Source organism: Ranitomeya imitator, chromosome 2, assembly GCF_032444005.1.
Source record: "Ranitomeya imitator isolate aRanImi1 chromosome 2, aRanImi1.pri, whole genome shotgun sequence".
Classification (NCBI taxonomy): domain Eukaryota; kingdom Metazoa; phylum Chordata; class Amphibia; order Anura; family Dendrobatidae; genus Ranitomeya; species Ranitomeya imitator.
The window spans coordinates 388703855-388731581 of NC_091283.1; the positions used below are offsets into that span (position 1 = coordinate 388703855).

A 27727-nucleotide genomic window follows, 5' to 3' on the forward strand; every position below is an offset into this window, starting at 1 on the left:
AGTTTCACACGTCAGTGGCACCTGTACGTGTGGTGACATTTTCCTCACGTACCGGAGACACTGACTCACGTAGACACATTAAAATAAATGTGTCTCTGCATATGTCAGCATGTTTTCATGGACCGTGTGTCCGTTTGCAAAACACGGAGACATGTCAGTGTTCGTGAGAGCGCACGGAGCACGGATCACACGGACCCATTAAAGTCAATGGGTCCGTGTAAACACATACAGCACACGGATGCTGTCCGTGTCCCATCCGTGTGCTGTCCGTGTGCGTTTTTCCTGCCATAGGGTTAAAATTGTGAAAATTGTTGCAATACACGGACACACGTACAGCACACGTATAGCAATCGGACCCTAAAAACGTACTCACGGACATCACATGGATCCCACACGGACGGCCTACATGAGCACACGGATAACTCCGGTACCGGAATTATCTGGACGTGTGAGACTGGCCTAAAAGACACTTTTTATTGCAAAAACAAGTTTTCACATCGGCATATTTTGAGAGCTTTAATTTTCATAGATTTCTGACGACAGTCATATGAGGGCATGTTTTTTATGGACGAGTTGAAGTTTTTATTGGTACCATTTTCAGTCACATAATTTTTTTTGATCACTTGTTTTATTTTATGCCGTTCTGGGTGTGGTGAAATTGATAAGGCAGCTTTATTCTTTGGTTAGTACGATTACAGCGACACCACATTTACAGTATATCATTTTTTTATGTTTTAGTGCATTTACACAATAAAAACTATTTGATAGAAAAAATAATTATTATTGCATCACTTTATTGTGAGAGCTATAACTTTTTTATTTTTCCACTGATGGAGCTGTATGGTGGCTTGTTTTTTTACGAGACAAGATGTCATTTTCAGCCATACCATTTTCATTTACCGTATATACTCGAGTATAAGCCGAGATTTTCAGCCCAAATTTTTGGGCTGAAAGTGCCCCCCTCGGCTTATACTCGAGTCACGGTAGCGGTGGGGTCGGCGGGTGAGGGGGTGAGGGCGCTGAGGTATACTTACCTAGTCCCAGCGATCCTCGCGCTGTCCCTGCCGTCCCACGGTCTCCGGCGCTGCAGTTTCTTCCTCTTTTCAGCGGTCACGTGGGACCGCTCATTACAGAAATGAATAAGCGGCTCCACCTCCCATAGGGGCGGAGCCGCTTATTCATTTCTCTAATCAGCGGTGTCGGTGACCGCTGATAGAGAAAGAAGCTGCAGCGCCGAAGACAGGAGGGGACAGCGCGAGGATCGCCAGGACTAGGTAAGTATAGCATATTCACCTGTCCTCGTTCCAGCCGCCGGGCGCCGATCCATCTTCCCGGCCGGCGCCTCCATCTTCCCGGCGTCTCTGCTCTCTGACTGTTCAGGCAGAGGGCGCGATGACGCATACAGTGTGCGCGGCGCCCTCTGCCTGATCAGTCAGCGCAGAGACGCCGGGAAGATGGAGGCGCCGGAACGAGACGCCGGGAGCTGCAATCAAGGGAGGTGAGTATGTGTTTTTTTTTCTTTATTGCGGCAGCGGCGGCACAAATTTATGTGGAACATCTATGGGGCACAGTGAACGGTGCAGAGCACCGTATATGGCACAGCACAGCTATGGGGCACAGTGAACGGTGCAGAGCACCGTATATGGCACAGCACAGCTATGGGGCACAGTGAACGGTGCAGAGCACCGTATATGGCACAGCACAGCTATGTATGGGGCACAGTGAACGGTGCAGAGCACCGTATATGGCACAGCACAGCTATGGGGCACAGTGAACGGTGCAGAGCACCGTATATGGCACAGCACAGCTATGGGGCACAGTGAACGGTGCAGAGCACCGTATATGGCACAGCACAGCTATGTATGGGGCACAGTGAACGGTGCAGAGCACCGTATATGGCACAGCTATGGGGCACAGTGAACGGTGCAGAGCACCGTATATGGCACAGCTATGGGGCACAGTGAACGGTGCAGAGCACTATATGGTTCACACCTATGGGGAAATATGAACGGTGCAGAGCACTATATGGCACAGCTATGGGGAAATAATGATCTATTTTTATTTTTGAAATTCACCGGTAAATGCTGCATTTCCACCCTAGGCTTATACTCGAGTCAATAAGTTTTCCCAGTTTTTTGTGGCAAAATTAGGGGGGTCGGCTTATACTCGGGTCGGCTTATACTCGAGTATATACGGTACTTTTGTCCTTTTGATCATGTTTTATTCCACCTTTTGTTTGGCAGTATGATGAAAAAGAATAGTATTTTATTCCATTTTTTTTTACGGTGTGCACTGAAGAGCTTAACGAGTGTGACAGTTTTATGGGGCGTTCGTTACGGACGCGTTGATACCAAGTGTGTGCTTTTTTTTTACATAAAAATACGAATTTATGAGTACAAATATATATATATATACAGTGGGGCAAAAAAGTATTTAGTCAGTCAGCAATAGTGCAAGTTCCACCACTTAAAAAGATGAGAGGCGTCTGTAATTTACATCATAGGTAGACCTCAACTATGGGAGACAAACTGAGAAAAAAAAATCCAGAAAATCACATTGTCTGTTTTTTTTAAAATGTATTTGCATATTATGGTGGAAAATAAGTATTTGGTCAGAAACAAAATTTCATCTCAATACTTTGTAATATATCCTTTGTTGGCAATGACAAAGGTCAAACGTTTTCTGTAAGTCTTCACAAGGTTGCCACACACTGTTGTTGGTATGTTGGCCCATTCCTCCATGCAGATCTCCTCTAGAGCAGTGATGTTTTTGGCTTTTCGCTTGGCAACACGGACTTTCAACTCCCTCCAAAGGTTTTCTATAGGGTTGAGATCTGGAGACTGGCTAGGCCACTCCAGGACCTTGAAATGCTTCTTACGAAGCCACTCCTTCGTTGCCCTGGCGGTGTGCTTTGGATCATTGTCATGTTGAAAGACCCAGCCACGTTTCATCTTCAATGCCCTTGCTGATGGAAGGAGGTTTGCACTCAAAATCTCACGATACATGGCCCCATTCATTCTTTCATGTACCCGGATCAGTCGTCCTGGCCCCTTTGCAGAGAAAAAGCCCCAAAGCATGATGTTTCCACCACCATGCTTTACAGTAGGTATGGTGTTTGAAGGATGCAACTCAGTATTCTTTTTCCTCCAAACAAGACAAGTTGTGTTTCTACCAAACAGTTCCAGTTTGGTTTCATCAGACCATAGGACATTCTCCCAAATCTCCTCGGGATCATCCAAATGCTCTCAAGCAAACTTCAGATGGGCCCGGACATGTACTGGCTTAAGCAGTGGGACACGTCTAGCACTGCAGGATCTGAGTCCATGGTGGCGTAGTGTGTTACTTATGGTAGGCCTTGTTACATTGGTCCCAGCTCTCTGCAGTTCATTCACTAGGTCCCCCCCGCGTGGTTCTGGGATTTTTGCTCACCGTTCTTGTGATCATTCTGACCCCACGGGGTGGGATTTTGCGTGGAGCCCCAGATCGAGGGAGATTATCAGTGGTCTTGTATGTCTTCCATTTTCTAATTATTGCTCCCACTGTTGATTTCTTCACTCCAAGCTGGTTGGCTATTGCAGATTCAGTCTTCCCAGCCTGGTGCAGGGCTACAATTTTGTTTCTGGTGTCCTTTGACAGCTCTTTGGTCTTCACCATAGTGGAGTTTGGAGTCAGACTGTTTGAGGGTGTGCACAGGTGTCTTTTTATACTGATAACAAGTTTAAACAGGTGCCATTACTACAGGTAATGAGTGGAGGAAAGAGGAGACTCTTAAAGAAGAAGTTACAGGTCTGTGAGAGCCAGAAATCTTGATTGTTTGTTTCTGACCAAATACTTATTTTCCACCATAATATGCAAATAAAATGTTAAAAAAACAGACAATGTGATTTTCTGGATTTTTTTTCTCAGTTTGTCTCCCATAGTTGAGGTCTACCTATGATTAGCCAGCGTGTGGCATTTCTGCTGACGCTAAAAGTTGAGCACATCTGATCAGCTGTATCAATACCCCCTTTGGTTGCATTACAGACGCCTCTCATCTTTTTAAGTGGTGGAACTTGCACTATTGCTGACTGACTAAATACTTTTTTGCCCCACTGTATATATATATATATATATATATATAAATATATATATATATATATATACAGTATATATATTATTTTCTGATTTTTTTATGTTTTTACTATTTATTTCTACTTTTTTACTTAGTCCCTCTTGCCATAGCCTGGTGACTGGGATGTCATCATAATGACCTCGGGTCACCATGGCAACAATTGGGCCATCGCAATGACGTTGCAGGGACACCAATCGAATGGGAGAGGGAGCCCCTTCTCTTTCCATGCCTTCTAAATGTTGCCATCATGCAGTGATCACCCAGCGGAGATCAACTCCCGTGTGAACAAAATTGCCATGACGTACCCAGTACGTCCACGGTCGGTAAGTCATTCCCTTCCATGACGTATGGGGTATGTCCAAAGTCGGTAAAGGGTTAAAAGATTGGAGGTATGTTTTTCCATGATGGCACCTATGTGCCACAACCCTCTTGATATTTTGCATGTGTATTATGTTGGTAACAAATAAACTTTGATAATTGTTTACATTTTCTATTAACATTTAGTGCCATAAATTGTATTCCAATCAATTTTATACATGTGAATTTACTGGAATATAACCTGAATTTATTCTTGTACAAAGTATCAATAAAATGGCTACTTCGCTTCATGAGTTCTCTAATGTCTACAAAAAATTTTTTTCCAAATATATCAAAACATTTCTCACAATTTGTACATGAAAATATATTTTTTGCTATGTAAGTTCTCTGATGTGTAGCAAGATGTGACTCAATAAAACATTTTTCACGCTTTAAACATGAAAATGGCTTCTCTGATGTGTGACTATTCTAGTGTCTACAAAGTCCTGTTTTATCAGTAAAATATTTATAATACTCTGAACATGGAAATGGTTTCTCCCCAATGTGAGCTCTCTGAGGTGCAACTAAAACTGATTTCTGTTTTAAAAATGTCTCTCAATCTGAACATGAATATGGCTTCTCCCTTGTGTGAATTATCTGTTGTGAAGCTAAATTTGTTTTCCAATTTAAACATTTCCCACATTTGAAACATGAAAATGACTACTCCCTTGTATGAATTGTCTGATGTTTAATAAGACTTGCTTTCCAACTAAAACATTTCCCACATACTGAAGATGAAAATGGCTTCTCCCCTGTGTGAATTCTCTGTTTTAAAAATGTCTCTCAATCTGAACAAGAATATGGCTTCTCCCTTGTGTGAATTATCTGTTGTGAAACTAAATTTGTTTTCCAATTTAAACATTTCCCACATTCGAAACATGAAAATGACTACTCCCCTTTATGAATTGTCTGATGTTTAATAAGACTTGCTTTCCAACTAAAACGTTTCCCACATTCTGAACATGAATATGGTTTTTCCCCTGTATGAATTCCCTGATGGTTAAGACTATTTTTTTTTTAATAAAAATATTTCCCATATTCTGACCATGAAAATAGCTTTTCTCCTGTGTGAATTCTTTGATGTTTACCAAGACTGGATTTCTCGCTATATTGTCTCCCACATTCTGAACAAGAAAATGGCTTCTCCCCTGTATGAAGTCTTTGATGTATAACAAAATTTGTTTTACAATTAAAGCTTTTCTCACATTGCAAATATGAAAATTACTTCTCCCCTGTGTGAATTTTCTGATGTCTAACAAGTTTGGATTTATCGCTGTAACATTTCCCACATTCTGAACTTGAAAATGGCCTCTCCCCTGTGTGAATTCTCTGATGGGCAACAAGACTGCTTTGCTATTAAAACATTGCCCACATTCCGAACATGAAAGTGGCTCATTCCTTGTGTGAATTTTCTGATGTGTAACAAAATTTGTTTTTTTGACTAAAACATTTCCCACATTCTGAACAAGAATAGGGCTTTTCCCCTGTGTGACTTTTCCAATGTCTAGCAAGATTTGATTTCTGATTAAAATATTTTCCACATTCTGAACATAAAAATGGCTTTTCCCTTGTGTGACTTCTTTGATGTATAGCAAGATGTGTTTTTTTCTGTAAAATATTTCCCACCTTCTGAACATGAAAACGGTTTCTCCTCTATGTGTGCTATTTGTTGTTTAACAGCTTTTATTTGAATTTTCTTTTGTATAATGGTTTTTGATGAAGCAGAAGAAAGGACTTCTTGAATAAGATCAGCAGATAGATATTTGCTGTGAAGAGCTGGATGTATATCTAGAATAACGGCATGTGCTTCACATGTATCTGGTGGAATAACATGATCATCTGTTGTAAAAATAAAATATCAGATTTCCCTCTGAGCTCCTGGTACATTCATCTGCCAAGAATAAAACAGATTTTATTATTTTTATTTAAGAGTTCCTTAAAATTATATTATTATTTACATTATGTATTTTAAAACTTGTAATGTAATTCAATTACCAACTGACTAAAAGAGTAGCCCAAATATTGTTTTCTTTCACTGTTTTACAGTTGAAATTGTCTTCTCCATAGGTTGATATATCAATGTGCCCCTCACCAATCTTTTCCACTTAATTGTTCAGTGGAGTATCATAAACGTGGCCTTAGGCCTTAATAAAACATACTTATTTAGTAATATGTGACAAAAAATGTGTCAGTTTTTACTATCTGGTTATTATCTGTTTTTTTTTTTTTTTGCTTACTAAAAAATATATATACCGTAAATGCTTTTTTAACCTTCTCATATCAACTGCTGAGTGACAAATGGACAGCACTTAAGTGATACTGGGATGGCATCTGAGTGCTATCCATTTTTATTCATAGACCCATTGGTAAAAATGAGTTAGTTTGTTCTGTAAATCGGATCAAAAACAGTCTGTCACAATTCAGTTTTGGATTCATGGTAGCTCTGGTTCTGCCATCATTTAAATCTAGCTTTTTTCATTTCGGCCAGCAAGGGTTAATGTCAGTTTCCCCTTGCTGGCAGCTGCTTTGTTGCTAGTCAGTGGATGTGGGTGGTGACCACTCCCACCATCCTTTAAAGAGTCACATGACTCATCAGCTGATTGTCGATGATTCTATGTTGACCAAGCCTGGTGTACAAAGCTCTCTGGTTGAAGTATTGAGTACGCTGTTTTCATGAAGTTTGTTGTCCTGGTGCCTCACCCTCTGCTGTGTGGTGCTTTGCAGCAGAGACAGTTATTAAGTATAAATTATATATCTGTCTGTCTTGTGGTTTGTCACTCTGCCTGTGGTTTTTTTATAATCTGCAGTGGTGAGGCTAGCGTCCTTGCCGGCCAGTGCACTAGCCAGCCATTAGTGAGGTGATAATCAGGGACTAGGCCTCTCACTGGATAGAGCTGTAGGAAACACATATACAGGGACTGAATTCATTTTTTTTACATACAGATAAGTTATAAGCCATTTGGATTTAGTCCTGTCTATTACCTGGTGATGTGAGGAGCTGGAGAACCTCAATCATGACGTCCTTGTACAGATCTTTTTGTCCTTCTAAATACTCCCACTCCTCCATGGAGAAATAGACGGTGACATCCTGACACCTTATAGGAACCTGACACATACAATGATACCGTCATCCCCCGATCCCTCCATAGCGTTACTGTATAATGTCCCAGCATTCCCAGCAGTGTCACCTCTCCAGTCAGCAGCTCAGTCATCTTGCAGGTGAGTTCTAGGATCTTCTGGTCATTGATGTCCTCATGTATCAGGGGGTTAGGTGGAGGGCCCATGATTGGGCTCAGGGGTCTTCTCCATCCCTCAGACACAGGGGCCTGACAACGCTCACTAGAGGTCTTCTTCACTACTGTGTAATCCTGGTTATGGAGAGACACATTAATAAATCTCACTACAGACATTTCCAGAGTCCTCACCTCTCCAGTTCTGTCCATCTGTTATTCCCATAGATAAGAATGATGTAATGTGACGTCATCAGAATCTCTCACCTCTCCAGTAAGCCGGAAGAGGATCTCTAGGGTGAGGTGTAATATCCTCTCCGCCATCTTGTCCCTGTCCCTATCCATCCTTGTAGGGTCACTCAGGAGAATTCTCTTATATAGAAGATCTCCACTGAGAGGATCCGATATTGTAGGGACCTGAATGGGGAGAAGATGATGATGTAACATCATAAAGATCCCATGTAAGAAATCTCCGGAGCTGTTACCGGCTTCACATGATCACTACATCCAGTCATGGCCCCGTCCTGCCCCCGGTATAACACACAGTCCCATTATAGTCACATACAGAGATTTATGACAGGCTCAGCACTGAGGGGGTTAATGTCCCCTGCGCCCAGTAATGGGGAATCTCCAGCACCTACCTCCACCTGCAGAGCCGCACACCACATATATGGTTGTTCTGTGCGCACAGGACCTGTGATGAGGTCACAGTCATGTGATCAGTCACATGGAGGGGGGGAGTCAATCTAGAATTTGCAGGAAGTGACCACATGCAAAAGATGAAGTCTGCACTGGTGACAGGTAATGAGGGAGCAGGGACTGTGTGATAGAGGGGTAAATGGCTGAATTCTAGAGGGCTACAGGCCCGAGTCTCTCTGACCACTAGGATATACAGTGATGGGTAAAGTTTGTGAACCCTTCAGAATTGTCAATTATTGTTTAATCAATTTGCCTTAACAATACATCAGATTTTCCCACAAGTCTTCAGAATAAACAGAACCAAATAAAATAAATGAGTAAAATATATTAGACTTTGTAATTCATTTTATTTCAGAAGATGATTTAATGTCCCTCGTCTATGAGTGGCAGAAGTCTGTGACCCGTTTCTCTCAGTATCTGGTGCGAATCCATTCCTGGTAATTGCTGATTAGTCCTGCACATAATTTTAGAGGAATTTTAGCCAATTCCTCCCTACAAAACAGCTTCACCTCTGTTATACTGGAAGTTTTCTCCCTTGAAGTGCTGGCTTCATTTCCATCAAAATTTCTATAGGTTTAAGGTCAGGACTGTGACTTGGCCATTTCAAAACTTTATCGTTATTCTTAATCCTTTGTAGATCGATTTTTGTGCCTTCGATTATTGTCTTACTGCCTGATACACGTTCCTTTCACATTCAGTTCCTGGGCAGATATTCGGTTTTCCTATAGAATTTACTTACTCTATTCAGAATTTATTGTTCCATCACTGACAGCAAGCCATCTTTGCCCAGATGCAGCAAAACAGGCCCCAACAATGGTACAACCACCATCATATTTCTCAGACGATATGAGGTTGTTATGATGTAATGCAGTGTTTTTCTTTCACCAAACATAACTCATACTGAATGTTGGGGATGTAGGAAACTTAGTATTGTGTCTGAGAGCCTTCATACTTTGGGGGAAACTGCTTGTGGGATCTGTGGGGAACAACGTACCGTGTGTGGGCTCTCATATTATGTGAGGGGCTGTGTGTATGGCGCCTCACACTGCCTGTCAGATATGTAGGGGATATGATATTCTGTGTGGGGAGGATTCTGGTAGGCCTCATACTGCATGTTGTGGTTGTAGGGGACATCATATTGTGTGTGAGTCTCCATACTTTTGGGGGGCTATGGCTGACATTATACCTTGTGGAGGGGTCCTCACACTGCCATGGGATTTGTGGAGGACATTACATTGTGTGTGGGTTCTGTAACGGGCCTTCACACTGACTGTGGAAGATATCATACTGTGTGTGGCACTGTGGGGGCCTTCATACTGCCTGTGGGGGTATATGGGGCTCTGATCCATTGTGCTATATATAGGGGATCTGTGGATTCATTATACTGTGCCGAGGGCACTTTATGGGCATCATGTTGTGGAAGATATTTTACTGTTTTGAGATTACTGTGGCAGCATCATAATTTGTAGGGAGCAATGTGCTGTCATTATACCATGCATATGGAATGAAATTGTTGTGGGAATTCACTGAGGGGGTATCATGCAATATGGAAGGGGCATTTTTGCTGACGTTATTCTCTATAATGGCCATTATAGGGGTATAGTAGTGGGTGAGAAGACCAAAGGGCTTCAGTATTGGCATACTGTACTGTACCTGGTGCAATACATGGTGCAATTCCTGGTTTTAAAAGTTTGAAGGTATGACCCTGCCTACTGCATCCTATTTTTTTTTTTTAGGGGGGGGGGGAGCTTGTGGAGGGGGCTTAAGTAGGACTTTGGCTATGAGACTCCATGATTTTTATGTATGCCATAGTCTGAAGAGGGTAATAATGGTCTTGAATATCCATCTTCAGTACACAGTCTGTCTGAATGTTGATTGGTGGAGTCCAAACTCTTTAGAGATAGCTTGGTAACTATTTCCAATCCGATGAGTATGAGCAACTTTTCGTCCGAGTTACTCTGCAATCTCCTCATTTAAATGCTACCATAAACTTCCACAAACACGTTGTAAAGATCAGACTTTGAGAGATATCTGTTCTTAAAATAAAAAAAGGTCCCTCATTCACACCTGGTTGTCCTCTCATTGAGTGAAAACATCAGATTCTAATTACACCTTCAAATTATGTATCTACTTATCCTAAAGGATCACAGATATCATATTGGATTATTTTCCTCAATAAGAATTCTATTATTGTTGAGTTATCATTTTTATTTTCTTCACTTTGCTTGGTGTAGACACGTAGCTGGCAGAATGCTGGATATGAGGTATTGAGAGGGTTAATAGGACCAATATATGGGCCCAGGTTTTTTAGGAATGATTAGTTGAGATGGGTTATTCCCACCTTCCAGTCAAGAAGGTGCAGCTGGTTTCAGGGTATGTGCACACGTTGCGGATTCTCTGCGGATCCGCAGCGTTGTTTGCGGTGCAGAAACGCTGCAGATCCGCAATTGATTTACAGTACAATGTAAATCAATGAGAAAAAAAATACTGTGCACACTTTGCGGAAAATCTGCTGTGGAAACGCTGCGGATTAAAAGAAGTAGCATGTCACTTCTTTTTTGTGAATCTGCAGCGTTTTTGTACCCATTCCATTATAGAAAACTGCAGGGGTAAAAAAAACGCAGCAAATCCGCAAGAAAACCGCAGCAAAAACGCACAAAAAACGCTGCGGAACCGCACAAAAAACGCAACAAATCCGCAGGTGCGTTTTCTGCCAGGAGAGGCAGAATCCGCACCAGAAATTCCTAAGCCTAATCCGCAACGTGTGCACATAGCCTAAAAGGGCAGCTGAGTTGTTCATTCCTTGTCTGGAAGTAGAGGAGCAAACACCTCTGATATTTGGATTTGTGGATGCAATTTGGAGGACCTGTGTATGTTGTTTAGAGTCTGCTAGAGGCTGAGTATGGTACTTTGAATATTGTGCAGCTGAACCGCTTGGTTTTCTAATACTGCTGTATGGACGCTTTGTTATTACTTTCTGCTGGAAGCTTATGGAGTTAATAAACCTTCCTGTTTAGACAAGAAACACTGTGCATGTGTGAACGTTACTTTACCTGCGGACTGAAAGTGAATCCCTACACTAGTTTTATCACTTGTGTGAAAATCTGGTGTTGTTTTAGGTCAAATCTATACAGAAATATGGAAAATTCTGAAGGTTCCCAAATATTCAATCATCACTATAACCTGCCCTACATAAGAAAGCTAAATCCTAGTGGACAAGGGGACCCAAGTCCTCTAGCACACTAGGATTATGCTAAAGCCAAAAATCTAGTGGTGGATCTCCAAGGGGAGGTATGTGGAGATTCCCCATTACTGGGCACAGGCCAGAACGTGTTCCCTTCTCTGTCGCTATATCAGGATACACTGTTCTACGTATTTTCAAAAGTTGTCGTGTTCAGGTATGAAATGAGCTGTTTCTTAATGATTTTGACCTCCTGAATTCAAATTTGACAATGAAAATTTAGTTGGCTCTTGTTTCTATGATATCAAAGAGTTTTCCTCTTGCTTCTACATACAATTAATGCATAAAAGTTTCAGTACTTTGAAACATTATCATTTTTGCAAATATAAAGATAGTTTATATTTTGTTATGCCAATTTTCCTATATTTATTTATAGACCTAAACGTAGCAACAATTCAAATAACTAAAACATGTCTAAACACAATTGTGAATTATAAACAGTTACAGAAATTGCACTACAAAATTTGGTCCTATTTCAGTGACAACTTTTTTTTTGCTTGTGTCTTGTACTCCTGTTTGGATTATCACATGGCCATATTGACGGAATAATAAAAAAGTTATGGCTCTGGGAAGGAGGGGAGCGAGAAACGAACGCGGAAAAGGGGGAAAATCCCAAGGTCATGAAGGGGTTAAGGACATGTTACAGCCAAGATACTTATGTGTTTTCAGGAGATTTTCCACCAACTCTTAGTTATCTGCTCTTGAGTTTCGAAAAAAACTAATCACAACTAATGCAAATGCTATCCATGCAGTCTTTTTTTGTCCTGCAACAAAAGGAAAAACTCCTCATCTTGAAAAAGCTTATGACGCTGAAGTCCAATAAAGACTCCTTCCTTTATGTTTGCTTCACTCAACCTTCGATATTTATCAGTGAAATACTTGCATGCTTTTGCATTTTTATCCCTTGCCTTTAGAAAGTTGATCATTAGGCCCAACCTCATATGCAATGGTGGTAACAAAATCTTGTGTAGGTCAACAAGTACTGAATACAGGACATTTTTACTCCCTGGCTGAAGTAAATGTCGGAGAGGCCAGCCTCTTTTAATGTAGTAATATTCTCTTGAAAGACTCTCCCACTCACACAGAAACCAGCACTTTGTGTGTCTACCTTGGAGACCAAGTGAGAGGGAGACCACCTTTAAGTCACCACAGATGGACCATAAATGTAGGTTATAGTTCAGGCACCTCAACAGCTGTCCCATGTTGTCATAGGTTTCTTTCATATGGACTGGACAACCGACTGGAATTGAAGGTAGCGCGTTGCCATTATACAGTAAGCTGACTTTTAGACTTGTTTTGGTCGAAACAATGAAGAGCCTATATTCCTCTGGATTATGATTTATTTTCAGAGATTCCATTAGACTGACGATGTTGTTGCATGCAACAAGATTGCCCTTCATGAAAAAGTATTGCACAAGACCTTTATCTCGGTTGCAGAACAAAGACATCCAAACCGCCCACTAGGAGATTTCACTGATGCAGCCTGGAACCTAAAGGTACCTTCACACTGAACAACATTACAACGATAACGATAGTGATCCGTGACGTTGCAGCGTCCTGGATAGCGATATCGTTGTGTTTGACACGCAGCAGTGATCTGGATCCTGCTGTGACATCGCTGGTCGGTGCTAGAAGGCCAGAACTTTATTTCGTCGCTGAATCGGCGTGTGTGACGCCGATCCAGCGATGTGTTCACTGGTAACCAGGGTAAATATCGGGTTACTAAGCGCAGGGCCGCGCTTAGTAACCCAATGTTTACCCTGGTTACCATTGTAAATGTAAAAAAAAAAAAAAACCACATACTCACATTCCGGTGCCTGTCACGTCCCCGGTGTCCGCTTCCCTGCACTCCTCCTGCATCCTGTGTCAGCGCCGGCCGGCCGTAAAGCAGAGCACAGCGGTGACGTCACCGCTCTGCTTTACGGCCGGCTCTTACACAGGATGCAGGAGGAGTGCAGGGAAGCGGACGCCGGGGACGTGACAGGCACCGGAATGTAAGTATGTGTTTGTTTTTTTTTACATTTACAATGGTAACCAGGGTAAACATCGGGTTACTAAGCGCGGCCCTACGCTTAGTAACCCGATGTTTACCCTGGTTACCCGGGGACTTTGGCATCGTTGGTTGCTGGAGAGCTGTCTGTGTGACAGCTCTCCAGCGACCACACAAGGACTTTCCAACGATCACGGCCAGGTCGTATCGCTGGTCGTGATCGTTGGAAAGTTGCTGAGTGTGACGGTACCTTAAGAGCTCAGTCTTACTCTTGTGCAGGTCCAAATCTCCAACAAGATCATTCAGTTCACTTTGTTTTATAAGGTGTATTTCAGTTGAGGTTGCTGACAGAAAGTCTGGGTCGTGAGAGGAAGATATTTCATGACACCAAGCACTCTCTTCTTCCTCACTTGACTCAACTGAAAATGTTTCTGGAGCTTTGGGATCCTGCAATTCTTCTGTATCTAGTACTGGGCGTATTGCAGATGGAATGTTTGGATACTGTAAAGTCCACCTCTTCTTTGTTGAAACTCCTTTCCTAATGAGGGGCACAATGCAGAAATAGCATTTGATAGTGAGATCGGTTGGGTCTCTCCAGATAATTGGGACTTTAAAAGGCATAGATTGCCTCTTTCCATGCAAGCACTGGATAAAATATGATGCGCATCTTTTGCGGCATATGTCTGAAGTCCAAATTTTGTCCTGATCACCCATTCAGCAGCCAAAATACAGGTTGTAGGCTTTCCTTTTCATGGTAGTCAACTTTCGCCTTTGTGACACAAAAGTGACTTCTCTGTATATGTAACAAAAACTATCTGCTTTGCTAATTCAAGAAAGAGGCATATCTGAAAAAAGCATATAGAAGCATGTTAATATGCTAAAAAAATTAACAAAAGTAGATGATGCAATTGTAATTAAGATTACGTCATTGTAACTGATTTGGCATTTTTTGATTAGTCTCCCTATGATAGAATACTGAAGGCTTAACAGACTAAATAGATAATTTAATAGACTAGCTACTAACAATGCAATAATGAAGATGAAACAATATGATACACAATTTTTCTATAAGCCTGCATAAAAGGTGTCATAAGTAATTAAAACCTCATCTGAATCTTGAAAATTAGAGGCAGTCAGCAAATATAAGCATCATATTTGTTTTCAGCTCTGCAAGAGTAATTAAGTTCAACAGTTTTCATCTCTTAACCAATTTAGCTGTATAACAGTGTTATCTCTCTGTACTGGATTAGATTGGATCACTTTTTTCTCTTGACATGGCTCGCTGCTCAGTTACTGTGCCAGTCTCCACTAAAGGTACCGTCACACTCAGCGATGCTGCAGCGATATAGACAACGAGCCGATCGCTGCAGCATCCCTGTTTAGGTCGCTGTAGAGACGTCAAACACAGCAACACCAGAACGATGCAGGAGCGATCCTGTGACGTAACGGCGACTCACTTCTCGTGACTGCGTATCCCAAGATGGGACCTCCGAGATACCACGCCGATCTTACCCCCTTGATCTTTTCCCAAAGAATTGTTCCAACCCCTAAATTAAGACATGACAATTAATTCTTTGGATAATTTGGCCACAGCGGCCATTTTTATTAATAACAAACATAAACAACCATTTATACATTTGTATAAAACTTGAGGGGAGGGTTCTTGGAGCTAATAAATCTGGCACCTAATAGGCAAAAGCCAAACCAACTTGAAGCGAAAAACCCTTCTTTACCCTCAGCCGTAACCACCAGCTCGAGGGCACCATGTAACCCGTTTACCGGGCAAACCAACCCCAAAGCTCCCGAGGTAAAATCCCCGTCCAAAGCCAGTAAACCAAAGCCAGATCAGCCCCATAAAACCAACTCCAAGAACCCCGCCCCCCGCCAACCAACCACTGTGACAACAGTACAACTCAAACCCATACAAAAGGACTAATTTAGCTCCTAAGTTCCCTTACTACTCCCCCATTAACCCATATAAAGCACCCCAAACAAGAACTAAAAAACAAGGGAGGGTGGGTGGGCTTCTCAGCTCTGCTACCAAAAGGTAATGGCCCCCTTTCCCGCACTTTTCCTACAACCCGCCCCATAATTCTCAGACCACCCCCTTTCCCTCCCCATCCCTTAAAGCAATCACCCTCGTCCCTGCACTATTCAAAAATTGCTCCCCTACGTTCCCTTGGTAACGCAGTCATGGGGGGCTTTCTTTTAACTGCGTTTCTACAGCCCCCTGCTTGACTGCGTATCCCAAGATGGGACCTCCGAGATACCACGCCGATCTTACCCCCTTGATCTTTTCCCAAAGAATTGTTCCAACCCCTAAATTAAGACATGACAATTAATTCTTTGGATAATTTGGCCACAGCGGCCATTTTTATTAATAACAAACATAAACAACCATTTATACATTTGTATAAAACTTGAGGGGAGGGTTCTTGGAGCTAATAAATCTGGCACCTAATAGGCAAAAGCCCAACCAACTTGAAGCAAAAAACCCTTCTTTACCCTCAGCTATAACCACCAGCTCGAGGGCACCATGTAACCCGTTTACCGGGCAAACCAACCCCAAAGCTCCCAAGGTAAAATCCCCGTCCAGAGCCAGTAAACCAAAGCCAGATCAGCCCCATAAAACCAACTCCAAGAACCCCGCCCCCGGCCAACCACGAGCAGCACTGAACACCTCAGGCTCGCGAGGGCCCCACCACCGCCATGGCCCTCTCCACCCCTTCCTGTATTGCCAACATCCACAAATCCAGGCCAATATCGTTCAAATGAACGCCATCATTCCTCCAATAATTTCCCACACCAGCTTCCAATTCAAAATGGCGAACCGCCACCCCCCCGTTACGGGTAACAAAACTCGCCACAGCCCTATTCAACTTTACCCGGGCCCTATTGATCCCTTTCATAGAACGTACTGCCCTCCACGTTTTCCTGGGCACGATGTCCGACTAAACCATAACCATCCCTGGGAAGGATACCCATAATCTTAAAAAATTGTACCGGATATCCCTAATTAACTCCCTCACCGGCTTAGACCCCAAGTCGTTCCCACCCAAATGTACAACTACAATGTCCGGGGAACGATCCAAACTAGCAGAGCGGGCAAACTCGGCCAGTAACCCGCGCCACAACATGCCCCGAAAACCCAACCATCGGACCACCACCGCATCTCTCTGAAAACCCAATTGCCTACCATCTTGTCTAACGTCGGCACGAATCGCCCCCCAATGCACAAAAGAATGTCCGAAAATCCACGCCAGAAGTGGGGTCCGACCTGCAAAATACAACGATAATTAATGCCCCACCAAGCAAGTAACAAAATCAATTACGCACATAGGATAATTAACGATTCGACGACCACCTGCCAATACGACGAATAACCTCCGGTCCCAGACCCAAACCAGCAGCCTGAGATGCTGCCCCAATTCGAAATGAATGCGTCCCGAATGACAAGGGATCAAGGCCTAAAAATGTCAACGCCTGTCTTAATACAGCCGTGAACTGAAACCGCGACAAAAACTCACCTTGACGGTGCCGTAAAAGTGGGCCAGACCTGTCCGGCTCTAGCCCCCAATAATCCTCCAAACACCGATGAGGGCACATCAAACCCCCAACCACCTTCCCTAAAACCACACGTCTTCCTTTTCCCAACTGATCGGTCTTCGACCGCCGAATCCAAAAGGCAATCCCACCTGACCAAAATTCAATATCCTCCGCCAACAAACCCCCGGCTGCAAACCTGTTAGGGGAAACCAGCTCCCCTATTCTCAACGCCCCGAAAAAAGCCAACGAAAAGGCCAATCGAAACAGAACAGCCTCAAAGTAAGAACTACAAACTTCCCCCAACGCTTCCCCCAAACGCTCCAACGTCCCGAAAGATATGGGCCTTCGTGTATCGCAAGTTGAAAAACCCCTCCGAAAACCTTTTAACGCCTGCCAGATCAAGAAATCCTTAGTAATATCCACAGCACCCTGGAGCTTAAAACCAAAAGCCACACCAGCTATAAATTTATTCAGTTTCGACACAGACCAACCCCATCACCTTGTCAACTGAACCCAACTGCTCCAACCACCCTTCCCACAAATGCCATGACGCCTCATAACCTGACTACGTCCTTCCGGACACCGAGGACTGTATCAGCCGACCTCCTCGTCCGCAACAATCCGCCACAAATGAAAAGGGCATGTCGCTCCTGCATCTTCCGCTTCTAGAGCCAACTCCCGGAAACATTCCCACTGCAAACGAGACAGAGCATCGGCTATAGAGTTTTGAACGCCGGGAACATGTACAGCCGAAATCCATGTATTCAACTCCAGGCACCGCAAAACTAACTCCCGAACCAATCTGATTACCGGGGGAGAGGACGAAGAAAGACTATTGATCACTGACACCACACTCGAATTATCACAATGAAAACGTATTCGCCTATCCTTAAAAATACTGCCCCAAATGAACACCGAAACCACAATCGGAAACAGCTCCAACAACGCCAAATTTTTGGTGAAACCAGCTTCATGCCACCAATCAGGCCATCTTCCAACACTCCATTTTCCAGCACAATAAGCCCCGTATCCAACACTACCAGCCGCGTCCGTAAAAATTTCGCAATCAAAATCGTTCAAATCCTCCTGTTGGATCAGGGCTCTGCCGTTGTAATTGTCCAAAAAACGCCGCCAAACTACCAAATCCTCCTTGTGTTCTTTGTTCAAACGTACAAAATGATGTGCTGACCGCACTCCAGCCGTAGCCCTCGACAATCTCCTACAAAATATCCTGCCCATAGGCATAATACGGCACGCAAAGTTCAAACGCCCCAACAGTGACTGCAGCTCTTTCAACGTAACCTTGCGCAACTTTTCGCATCTCATCACCTCCTGCCGTAAAGCCAATAGCTTCTCCTCAGGCAAGCGACACTCCATCTTCTCTGAGTCTATGAGAATACCTAAAAAACTCAAAACCGTGCCAGGTCCCTCCGTTTTTTCCCGCGCTAAGGGCACACCAAACTGTCCCACCACCCATTCCATCGTAGCCAACAAATTGCCACACAACAAAGAATCCGGGGGGCCAACAAACAAAAAATCATCTAAGTAATGAATAACAGACGGAACCTGGGAAACATCCCGAACAACCCACTCCAAAAAAGTACTAAAGGCCTCGAACAGCGAGCAGGAAATCGAACAACCCATAGGCAAACACCTGTCCAGATAGAACCCCCCGTTCCAAAAACATCCTAACAGCGGGATACTATCGGGGTGAACCGGAAGCAGACGAAAAGCCGATTCAACATCTGTCTTAGCCATTAATGCACCAGTGCTATACCTACGCACCCATTGCACCGCGGCTTCAAAGGAGGTATAAACCACGGAACAAAGCTCTTCGGCTATGCCGTCATTAACTGACTGGCCCTTTGGATATGACAGATGTTGAATAAGGCGAAACTTATTAGGCTCTTTTTTAGGGACAACCCCCAGAGGTGAAACAACCACCCCATCCACAGGTAAATCACTAAACGGCCCCGCCATGCGCCCTAACTCAACCTCCTTCGCCATCTTAGCCGTAACCACATCCGCCTGAAGGTTAGCCAACCTCAAATTCTTTTTAGAAAAGGGGATAGTATGAGCTGGATGAGGAATGCGAAAACCCTCCGAAAAACCATCCCACAATAACCTAGCCTTTTCCTTATCCGGATACCTACTTAGATAAGGGGCCATCTTTTGAACCCTCACTGGTGTCACCCCCTTGACCGCCTCCCACTGCTGGCTTGCCCCTTGCTTTCTTGAAACACTTGGCCACTCCATGCGAGGCCCCTCCACAGTGAGAACAGACATGCTTGAACTTGCATGTACTGCCGTATTTGCATTGGCCGTCATTAAACTGCCAACACGTCCCTGCTTTGTCCTTAGCTCCTTGTGACCCCTGTCCCCCAGCTCCTTGCCCTGACTGCTGACCACTACTCCCTCCCCCCCATGAAAGGACTGCCCAAACCGCGTCGTAGCCATAACCTTCAACCACAACCCTATGTCTTTCTGGTCCCATTTTATCTCGGGCCTTCCTTTGCCGAAACTGCTCGTCATAGCGTAACCACGCCTGGCCCCCATACGCCCTGTATGCCTCTCCTATCGCATCCACATAGCAGAACAGACCTGAACAGTTCTCTGGAAACTTTTCCCCAATAACACCTGCCAAAATGAAAAACGCCTGCTGCCAATTCACAAACGTCTGCGGTATTAATCGCCAACGCCTCTTTTCTTCCTCTTCCTTTTTACTATCCTCCTTCTTACCCTTGTCTAAATTAAACTTCTCCAGGGGCAACAGGGAAAAAATCTCTACGTATTCGTCTTTCCATATTTTTTCCTTTAGCTCTTTCTTTAAATGAGCCCCCAACAGCCCTTCGAAACACACATAAACCTCCCCCTTAGCTCTATCATCCAATTTAATCCTATCCCCTTTATCCTTGTCAGTCTGTACCAACACTGACACCCCTGCCGTCGCGTGCTCTACACCACTCGCCCTATCAGACCCGGCTACCACACCCGAACCAGTACCAGAATCCGGCAACCATGCACCTACCGGAGATGACCGCACACTATCCCGGCCCTCCCCATCCAATCTCCTCAAAATCTGGGACATGCCCGCCAAAAGCTCCCTGACCCCTGGGACCCCCCCGGTGCTAGGCCCTCCACTCCCTGCCAAATCGACCCCCCCGTACCAGCTATCCCCAGCCCAAGCACCACTATCCCACCCCACAACAGAATTATTCTCATACTGACTAAGCTGCGCAGGTGCTGTGTCCCCGCCAGCCGTGCGATCACCGAACTCCCGCGGGTCGCTCCTAGAACCAGAATCCTCCGCGCCGCTGTGTTGCTCCTGGCCCGCGCCCCTGGCCTCCTCGTCACCAGGGGGGACCGGAGCAGGCGAACTGGAACTCTCCCTGGACCTCCTGGGTGACCTGGACCTGGCCGCCGCCAGCCCGACTCCGGACCTGTCTTCTTGCTGGGCTCTGCCACGAGCCCCAGCCGCTGCCAAGCTGCGCCCCCGCCGTGCTGGGCCAGGCTGTGGGGTTGGGGTATGCCTGCCCGTCGCTCTGCCTCTTGCCGCGCTGCCCCTGCCAGGCACCCGGGGTGAGTCAAACCCCGAGTTACCCGCCGCCACACCGCTGCTGCACACTTGCCCCGCCGCCGCTCCCTGGGCTCTTCTCCTCGTTGCTCGCCAGGTACCGCTCCTGCTCACCGCCGCCATGTTGGCACTTTGACCCGGAACTCCAGCAGGCACTTCCGGTGCGGCCTGCACCTCTCTCCGGGCCTGCGCCTCCGCTGCTCCTTACCGCCGCCCAGCGCCCTCACCGCCGGCCTGTGGATTCCTGCCGGATGACGGGCCGGGGAGGGTAGGTGACCGCCGGCCTGCGCCCTCCGCAGGGTCCCGAGAGGGGCTCCGTGGCCGGCAGCTGCCGCGCCCTCCAAGCTCCGGGGACAAGCGCTCCGGGGGACGGGTCCTCCTGGATCTGGTCCCTTGGGGTCCCGGACTGCCCAGCAATGACGCCAGCTGGTCCTCCAGCCAGCCTCCTCGCCGAGACTGCGCCATCTCCCTCAGCTGCCCGAGTATTTCATCCATGGAGGACATCGTGCACGTCTTCTCAGCTCAGCTACCAAAAGGTAATGGCCCCCTTTCCCGCACTTTTCCTACAACCCGCCCCATAATTCTTGGACCACCCCCTTTCCCTCCCCATCCCTTAAACCAATCACCCTCGTCCCTGCACTATTCAAAAATTGCTCCCCTACGTTCCCTTGGTAACGCAGTCATGGGGGGCTTTCGTTTAACTGCGTTTCTACAGCCCCCCCGCTTTCTCGCTGGTTGTTAGCTCCATGTAAAAACATTGCTGGCATCGTTGCTTTTGCTGTCAAACATGACGATACACGCCGACCTGACGACGAAATAAAGTTCCGGACTTCTAGCTCCGACCAGCGATGGCACAGCGGGATCCTGATCGCTGCTGCATGTCAAACACAACGAGATCGCTATCCAGGACGCTGCAACGTCACGGATCTTTTTCGTTCTCGTTGTAAAGTTGCTGAGTGTGAAGTTACCTTAAGGTCGTTGCTCCATTTTGTCACTATCAGGAGATATTAATGTTCTATCATTAACTGTTGCTGCCATCCTGCATTCTGCCACCCCGATCTCTGTGGATGTTCCCTGCTCAATGTAACTTTGCGTCTTGCTTTCTTGAAATATTACATTGGATTGTGTGTTATACTGTGGCAGGATGGGATGTAGTGATCAGATGAAGCTGGGAACAGTTCTGGAGATTTCTTCCTTGAGATCTTTATGATGTTCCATCGTGATCTTCTCCCCATTCAGGTTCCTACAATATTGGATCCTCTCAGTGGAGATCTTCTATATAAGAGAATTCTCCTGAGTGACTCTACAAGGATGGATAGGGACAGGGACAAGATGGCAGAGAAGATATTACACCTCACCCTAGAAATCCTCTTCCGGCTTACTGGAGAGGTGAGAGATTCTGATGAAGTCACATTACATTATTCTTATCTATGGGAATATCAGATGGACAGAACTGGAGAGGTGAGGACTCTGGAAATGTCAGTAGTGAGATTTATTAATGTGTCTCTCCATAACCAGGAATACACAGTAGTAAAGAAGACCTCTAGTGTGCGCTGTCAGACCCTTGTGTCTGAGGGATGGGAAAGAACCCTGAACCCAGTCACAGGTACTCCACCTTCTCCCATGATACATGATGACATCGATGACCAGAAGATCCTAGAACTCACCTACAAGATGATTGAGCTGCTGACTGGAGAGGTGACACTGCTGGGAATGCTGGGACATTATACAGTTACACTATGGAGGGATCAGGGGAATGATGGTATCATTGTATGTGTCAGGTTCCTATAAGGTGTCAGGATGTCACCATCTATTTCTCCATGGAGGAGTGGGAGTATTTAGAAGGACACAAAGATCTGTACAAGGATGTCATGATGGAGGTTCCCCAGCCCCTCACATCACCAGGTAATAGACAGGACTAAATACACACGGCCTATAATTATCTGTATTTAAAGAATGAATTCAGTCCCTGTATGTGTTTCCTCCAGTTATATCCAGTCAGACGACAACACCAGAGAGATGTCCCCATCCTCTTCGTCCACAAGGCTGTAAACAAGAAAATGTCAGTGTTCCTCAGTATCATCAGGTAGATGGAGAGAAGGTGTCATGAGATCTCCCCCATGATGTGTAAACCGCTGTGAAGGTCTTGTGTTTAGCCTTGTTTTATCCACCAGTATTATACACTGAATGGCCAACTAATCAGCTCAGTCTTGTTTTGTACACAAGTGTTTAGAGATGAACGAATCGTGTAACGGGGTCTACTGTGCTGTAGTACCTCTTTCAGCACCCCCCGTGTTTGAGGAGGTCCACTCTGCTTTTGCTGGATTCTGAATGAAGGACGCTGGCTGGAATTCCTTGATTACGTGAGAGCATATAAAAGCTGACTGCTACTCCACATATTTCCAGTCTAAAAAGAACACACTTTATTCACAGCACACAGAATATATAACACAGATACACAGGGCAGGCCAATAGAAAAAGCAGGCCAGACATACATTACAATAGCCGCAGGGGGCCGGAGCCTGCTGATATTTACTGTGGGAATTACAACAGTGGGGGAGGTCAGAAGGAGAATATCTTGTTGACCAGGGGCGCAGCCTGTGGACTGATGCATTTCACATGGAACCTATTATACATAATATATACTGCATAACATATTCTTGGTGCTGGGTGTTCTGTAACAAATCGGTTTCAGGTGATTTGAATTTACGTTAGAGTTTACAAAAAAATGTGGATTCTCCTGAATCTGAATTGTTTTGTTATTTGTTTCATGTGAGTTCAGTGAAATGTCAGCAGTCTTTTATGAAGAGGGCCAGCAAAGGACTACAAAAAAATAATGCCTTATTGTCCACCTATGCCTCCACCACAGCACTTCAACCAATTTCGCTGCACAGCTTCCTCTCTCTTCTATTTCTCCACACTTCACACAATGTCTTCATGTTTATTCAGCTGGAATCAGAGGCGTAGCTAGCGCCGATACAGTTACAGTAGCGTAGCTCTGGGTGGGCCCCCTCAGAGCACCGGGCCCGGGGCGCCTGCACCCTCTGCCCCCCGGGAGCTACGCTACTGGCTTGAACTGTCAAATTCAAATCATTTGATGCTAATTGAATTGTTTATTATTATGCTCCAGACCTCAAGTTTTAATAAACTTAGGGTGAAAATATAATAATAAAACCTCGCTACTATCCAGTCTGAGGTTCTAAATGCCAATGGAGATCCTACACACTGCTAGATGAGTGTCTCTAGTAAAATGGCCATATAGTTTATGTTTTATACCTGGTGGAGATGACAGGATAAAGTTGATCATAGACATTAGATGTTGTCTGGATCTTCTCACAATTGTCTGGTTATGGAGACTGCTGGTTAGAATTAGGAGCCAACAGGTCAGATTTATACAGGAGGCCTGTAGTTATGTGCAATTACTATTGTCATGTTTAGTCGTTATTTTCATTTATGATCTTTATTCTTCTTGTGACTTCTCCATCCATCTGTGACTTTTACAATCTTTGTTACAGGGTAAAGATCTGCCCCATATTAATACTACAGAGTCATATGTGAGGGATTATGGGCGCTGTAAAGAGGAGATTCCTACATATAACCACACAGGTGAGAAGTAATCACCAAATGCAAAGAAGTTACAGATTCAACTTAGTCACTGGCTGGCATAATTATGTGGTGTATGCTGCAGCCTTGCAGCGCTGGAGTCCTGGATTCTAATCCCACCCAGGACAACATCTGCAAAGAGTTTGTATGTTCTCTCCGTGTTTGCGTGGGTTTCCTCCGGGTACTCCGGTTTCCTCCCACATTCCAAAGACATACTGATAGGATATTTAGATTGTGAGCCCCATCGGGGACAGTGATGATAATGTGTGCAAACTGTAAAGCGCTGCGGAATATGTTAGCGCTATATAAAAATAAAGATTATTATTTATTATTATTATTTTAGGGTATGTTACAGTGTTTTTATGGCAGAAATTCTCTGGCCCCGAATATTCTGGCTTTAAACTATAATATGTTGTAGTAGCAATCACAGTAATGTAGAGATCCATCAAATTGATAAATCTGTATCCATCATACAATTTCATTCTGCCAATAATTTCCTTAAGTCAGGCAGAAAATACCAAAAATTCCACAATGGTATCAAGCTCAGTGAAGGTGTCTGAGTGTATTTTTTATATTTCCTGCATGAATAAAGTGAATTTTTGGAATACTAACATGAAGAGAGACAAAGGGACAGATGAGACAAAAGTAGAACCTTTTGGGCTAAATGCAAATTGTGTGATGGAAAACTAATACTGCACATCACCCTGAAAAACACCATTCCAACCGTCAAACATGGTGGTGGCAGCATCATGCTGTGGAGATGCTTTTCTTAAGCAGGGGCAAGGAAGCTGGTCGGAGCTGATGGAAAGATGGATGAGCACTTTTATTTTTATAATACAAGGGAGAAATATACTAATTGAGGAGTGGTCTGAGTAGTGGAAAACCCTTTTAGTTTCAATAACTTTTTATTTTCAATAACATAGCAATTGAACCACAGATTCCCTTACAAGGGAGTTCAATAAGTTTAAATCTAAACAAAGAGGAAAAACCATACATATATTAGCTCAAATTCGAAAATACAGATATGACGAGACAAGAACATGGGGGGACATAAAAGAGGGAAAATGGGGAAGGAAATGAGATTCGTGGAAAACCCTTTTAAAAATAATATGTTGCAAACCGAAAAAACATCTTATTGCCCGTGGAACCTCCTCTGGACCAGGGTCTGAAAATTTTCCAATGAAACCTCTATGTTAAGTGGTCAACATTGACAGAACCTGTGATCTTTTCTCCGATCTCCTTTCTCAACAGCCCATCCAGCTAACTCAATTTTGTAGAGAACCTTTGACCCTTCTTGAATCAGTAATCTGTCAAATTTCTGGTGATCTGGAGGAAGAGAAGGAATGTGCATGTCCAAGTCCCTTAGGGGTATAAATAAATAAAACAAAATAGTGTTTAAAAAAGAAAAATAATATACCGTAAATGTTTTTCCAATTCAAAAATAAAGGAAAAACATACATATTTGGGATAGTCATGTCTGTTAAAGTATGATATATAAAATGAATTAATACACAGTAAACTCTGTAAAGCATAAAATATAAATGCACAAGTTGCTATTTTTGGTAGCCATGTTTCCCCAAAAAATGCAATATAAAGCATTTAAAATGTTGCATTTATCACAAAATTGGCTATAAAAAAAACAAGCACTTATAGAGCTTCGCTTACAAAACAAGTCAAAGTTTCTAGTCCTGTCCTCAAATAATCATGTTGCTAGGTTAATTTTACTGCATAATGTATGCTGTAAATACAAATCCCCAAAACAATGGCGGAATTGCTTTTATTCACCACTTCACCCCATTTACATCCCCCATCATTTTTCAATACATTGTATGTTAAAATGAATGGTCTCCTTCATCCTCATATACCTATGTTGATGGAAAAATGTAAAATATTGAAAAATTACAAAACAGAATATATTAAGTCGCCAATTAAGAAGGGGTAAAACAGTTGATAATTGAATGTTACTACAATTTGTATATAAATATTTATATAGAAATTTAGTAAAATATATAACATGTATTATCATTAATAATATTATTTCTAGGCACTGTTATTGAAAACTAATAAAATCAATTTTGTTCTTTGCAGATAACTGTACCATGAGCTTAGAGGGACAGCTGATATTTTCAGATTATGAAGCAGGTGATCATGGTGTCACAACAAATACATATGAAGATTATGCCATTATTCCAGATATATCACCAGTCCTTCAGAGCAACAATTCATCATATTATCATATTCTACAGGTTTTATCTTCTGACTCATCAAGTATTGTTGAGCAAAGCATAAATAACAGACTAGGTATTGAACATAAAAGTGGTCATAAAGCGGAGAAGCCGTATTCATGTTCAGTATGTGGAAAATGTTTTAATAAGAAATGTAATCTTGTTACACATGAAAAAATTCACACAGGGGAGAAGCCATATTCATGTTCAGAATGTGGGAAATGTTTTAATAAGAAATCAAATCTTGTTGCACATCAGAGAAGTCATACGGCGGAGAAAGGATTTCTATGTTCAGAATGTTGGAAATGCTTTAAATGGAAATCAGATCTAGCTAGACATCAGAGAATTCACACAGGGGAGAAGCCATATTCATGCTCAGAATGTGGTAAATGTTTTAACCAAAAAACACATCTTGTTAGACATCACAGAAGTCACACAGGGGAGAGGCCATATTCATGCTCAGAATGTGAGAAATGTTTTATAGAAAAAGCACATCTTATTGCTCATCAGAAAAATCACACAGCGATGTAGCCTTTACATTTTTATTTTAATCCCTTAATAGTACATCCTGTGTCAAACAACCAGCATCTGATTGGAAGAACAGCAACCAGTGCTAGATCTGATCGCTACTATTTAACCAATTATATGTCTCACTCAATCAATGAAGTTTGCTAATGATGAAATCATAGGGTGCCATTAGCCCCTATCGCTGCCATCATATAGCTTATTGCTGAGCTTCATAGGAGAGCATCAGTTATACTGCAGGTATATAGAGTAAGTGATCAAATGATCATAGGTTCAAAATAAAGTAAAAAAAAAATGTTTACAGAACAAAATAAAATTCAGTCTCCTCCCCATTCTCCCCATCCCTGGTTTTTAAATAAAAAATAAGCATATTTGATATCACTGCATCCATAAAAGTCTGAGCAATCAAATTCTTGAATTATTTAACCCATACAAATAATGCCATAAAAAATTGAATTGCTATAATTATATTTTTATCTGCACTTCTCTAAAACAATGCAACAAAGTGACAAAAACATTGTACATATCTCAAATTTGTATCAATAAAATGTTATGGTTCTCAGCAAATGGTAACAAAAACATATATTTTTTTTAATTGTCCACTTAAGTAAAAAAAAGATTGATAC

The 27727-nt window shown here is 43.5% G+C and overlaps 2 protein-coding genes and 1 pseudogene across 3 annotated transcripts; 1 reads left to right on the forward strand and 2 right to left on the reverse strand.

The window, feature by feature from the left end:
• Positions 1-4654: 4654 nt before the first annotated feature.
• LOC138664130 (gastrula zinc finger protein XlCGF66.1-like) lies at positions 4655-8399 on the reverse strand. Of its 2 annotated transcripts, none has more exons than XM_069750565.1 (5): positions 8340-8399; positions 7966-8115; positions 7657-7836; positions 7451-7574; positions 4655-6359 (listed from the first exon to the last, which is right to left on the reverse strand). In XM_069750565.1, the coding sequence occupies exons 1-5, from the start codon at positions 8364-8366 to the stop codon at positions 6304-6306; spliced, it is 537 nt and encodes a 178-aa protein (XP_069606666.1). In that variant the 5' UTR covers positions 8367-8399; the 3' UTR covers positions 4655-6303. The 2 variants fall into 2 exon arrangements, with proteins under 2 accessions (XP_069606666.1, XP_069606667.1); XM_069750566.1 differs by lacking the exon at positions 4655-6359 and adding an exon at positions 6700-7362.
• LOC138666648 (zinc finger protein 300-like) lies at positions 5129-6301 on the reverse strand (annotated as a pseudogene).
• Positions 8400-8477: 78 nt separating the features above from the next.
• On the forward strand, positions 8478-27249 carry LOC138666649 (oocyte zinc finger protein XlCOF7.2-like). Its single transcript, XM_069754840.1, has 10 exons — positions 8478-8499; positions 8753-8834; positions 12851-12890; positions 13000-13134; positions 21988-22137; positions 22267-22446; positions 22530-22653; positions 22737-22834; positions 24264-24354; positions 26440-27249. Exons 1-10 carry the CDS (start codon positions 8478-8480, stop codon positions 27105-27107), a joined length of 1590 nt encoding a protein of 529 aa, XP_069610941.1. The 3' UTR covers positions 27108-27249.
• The last annotated feature ends 478 nt before the right edge of the window (positions 27250-27727 follow it).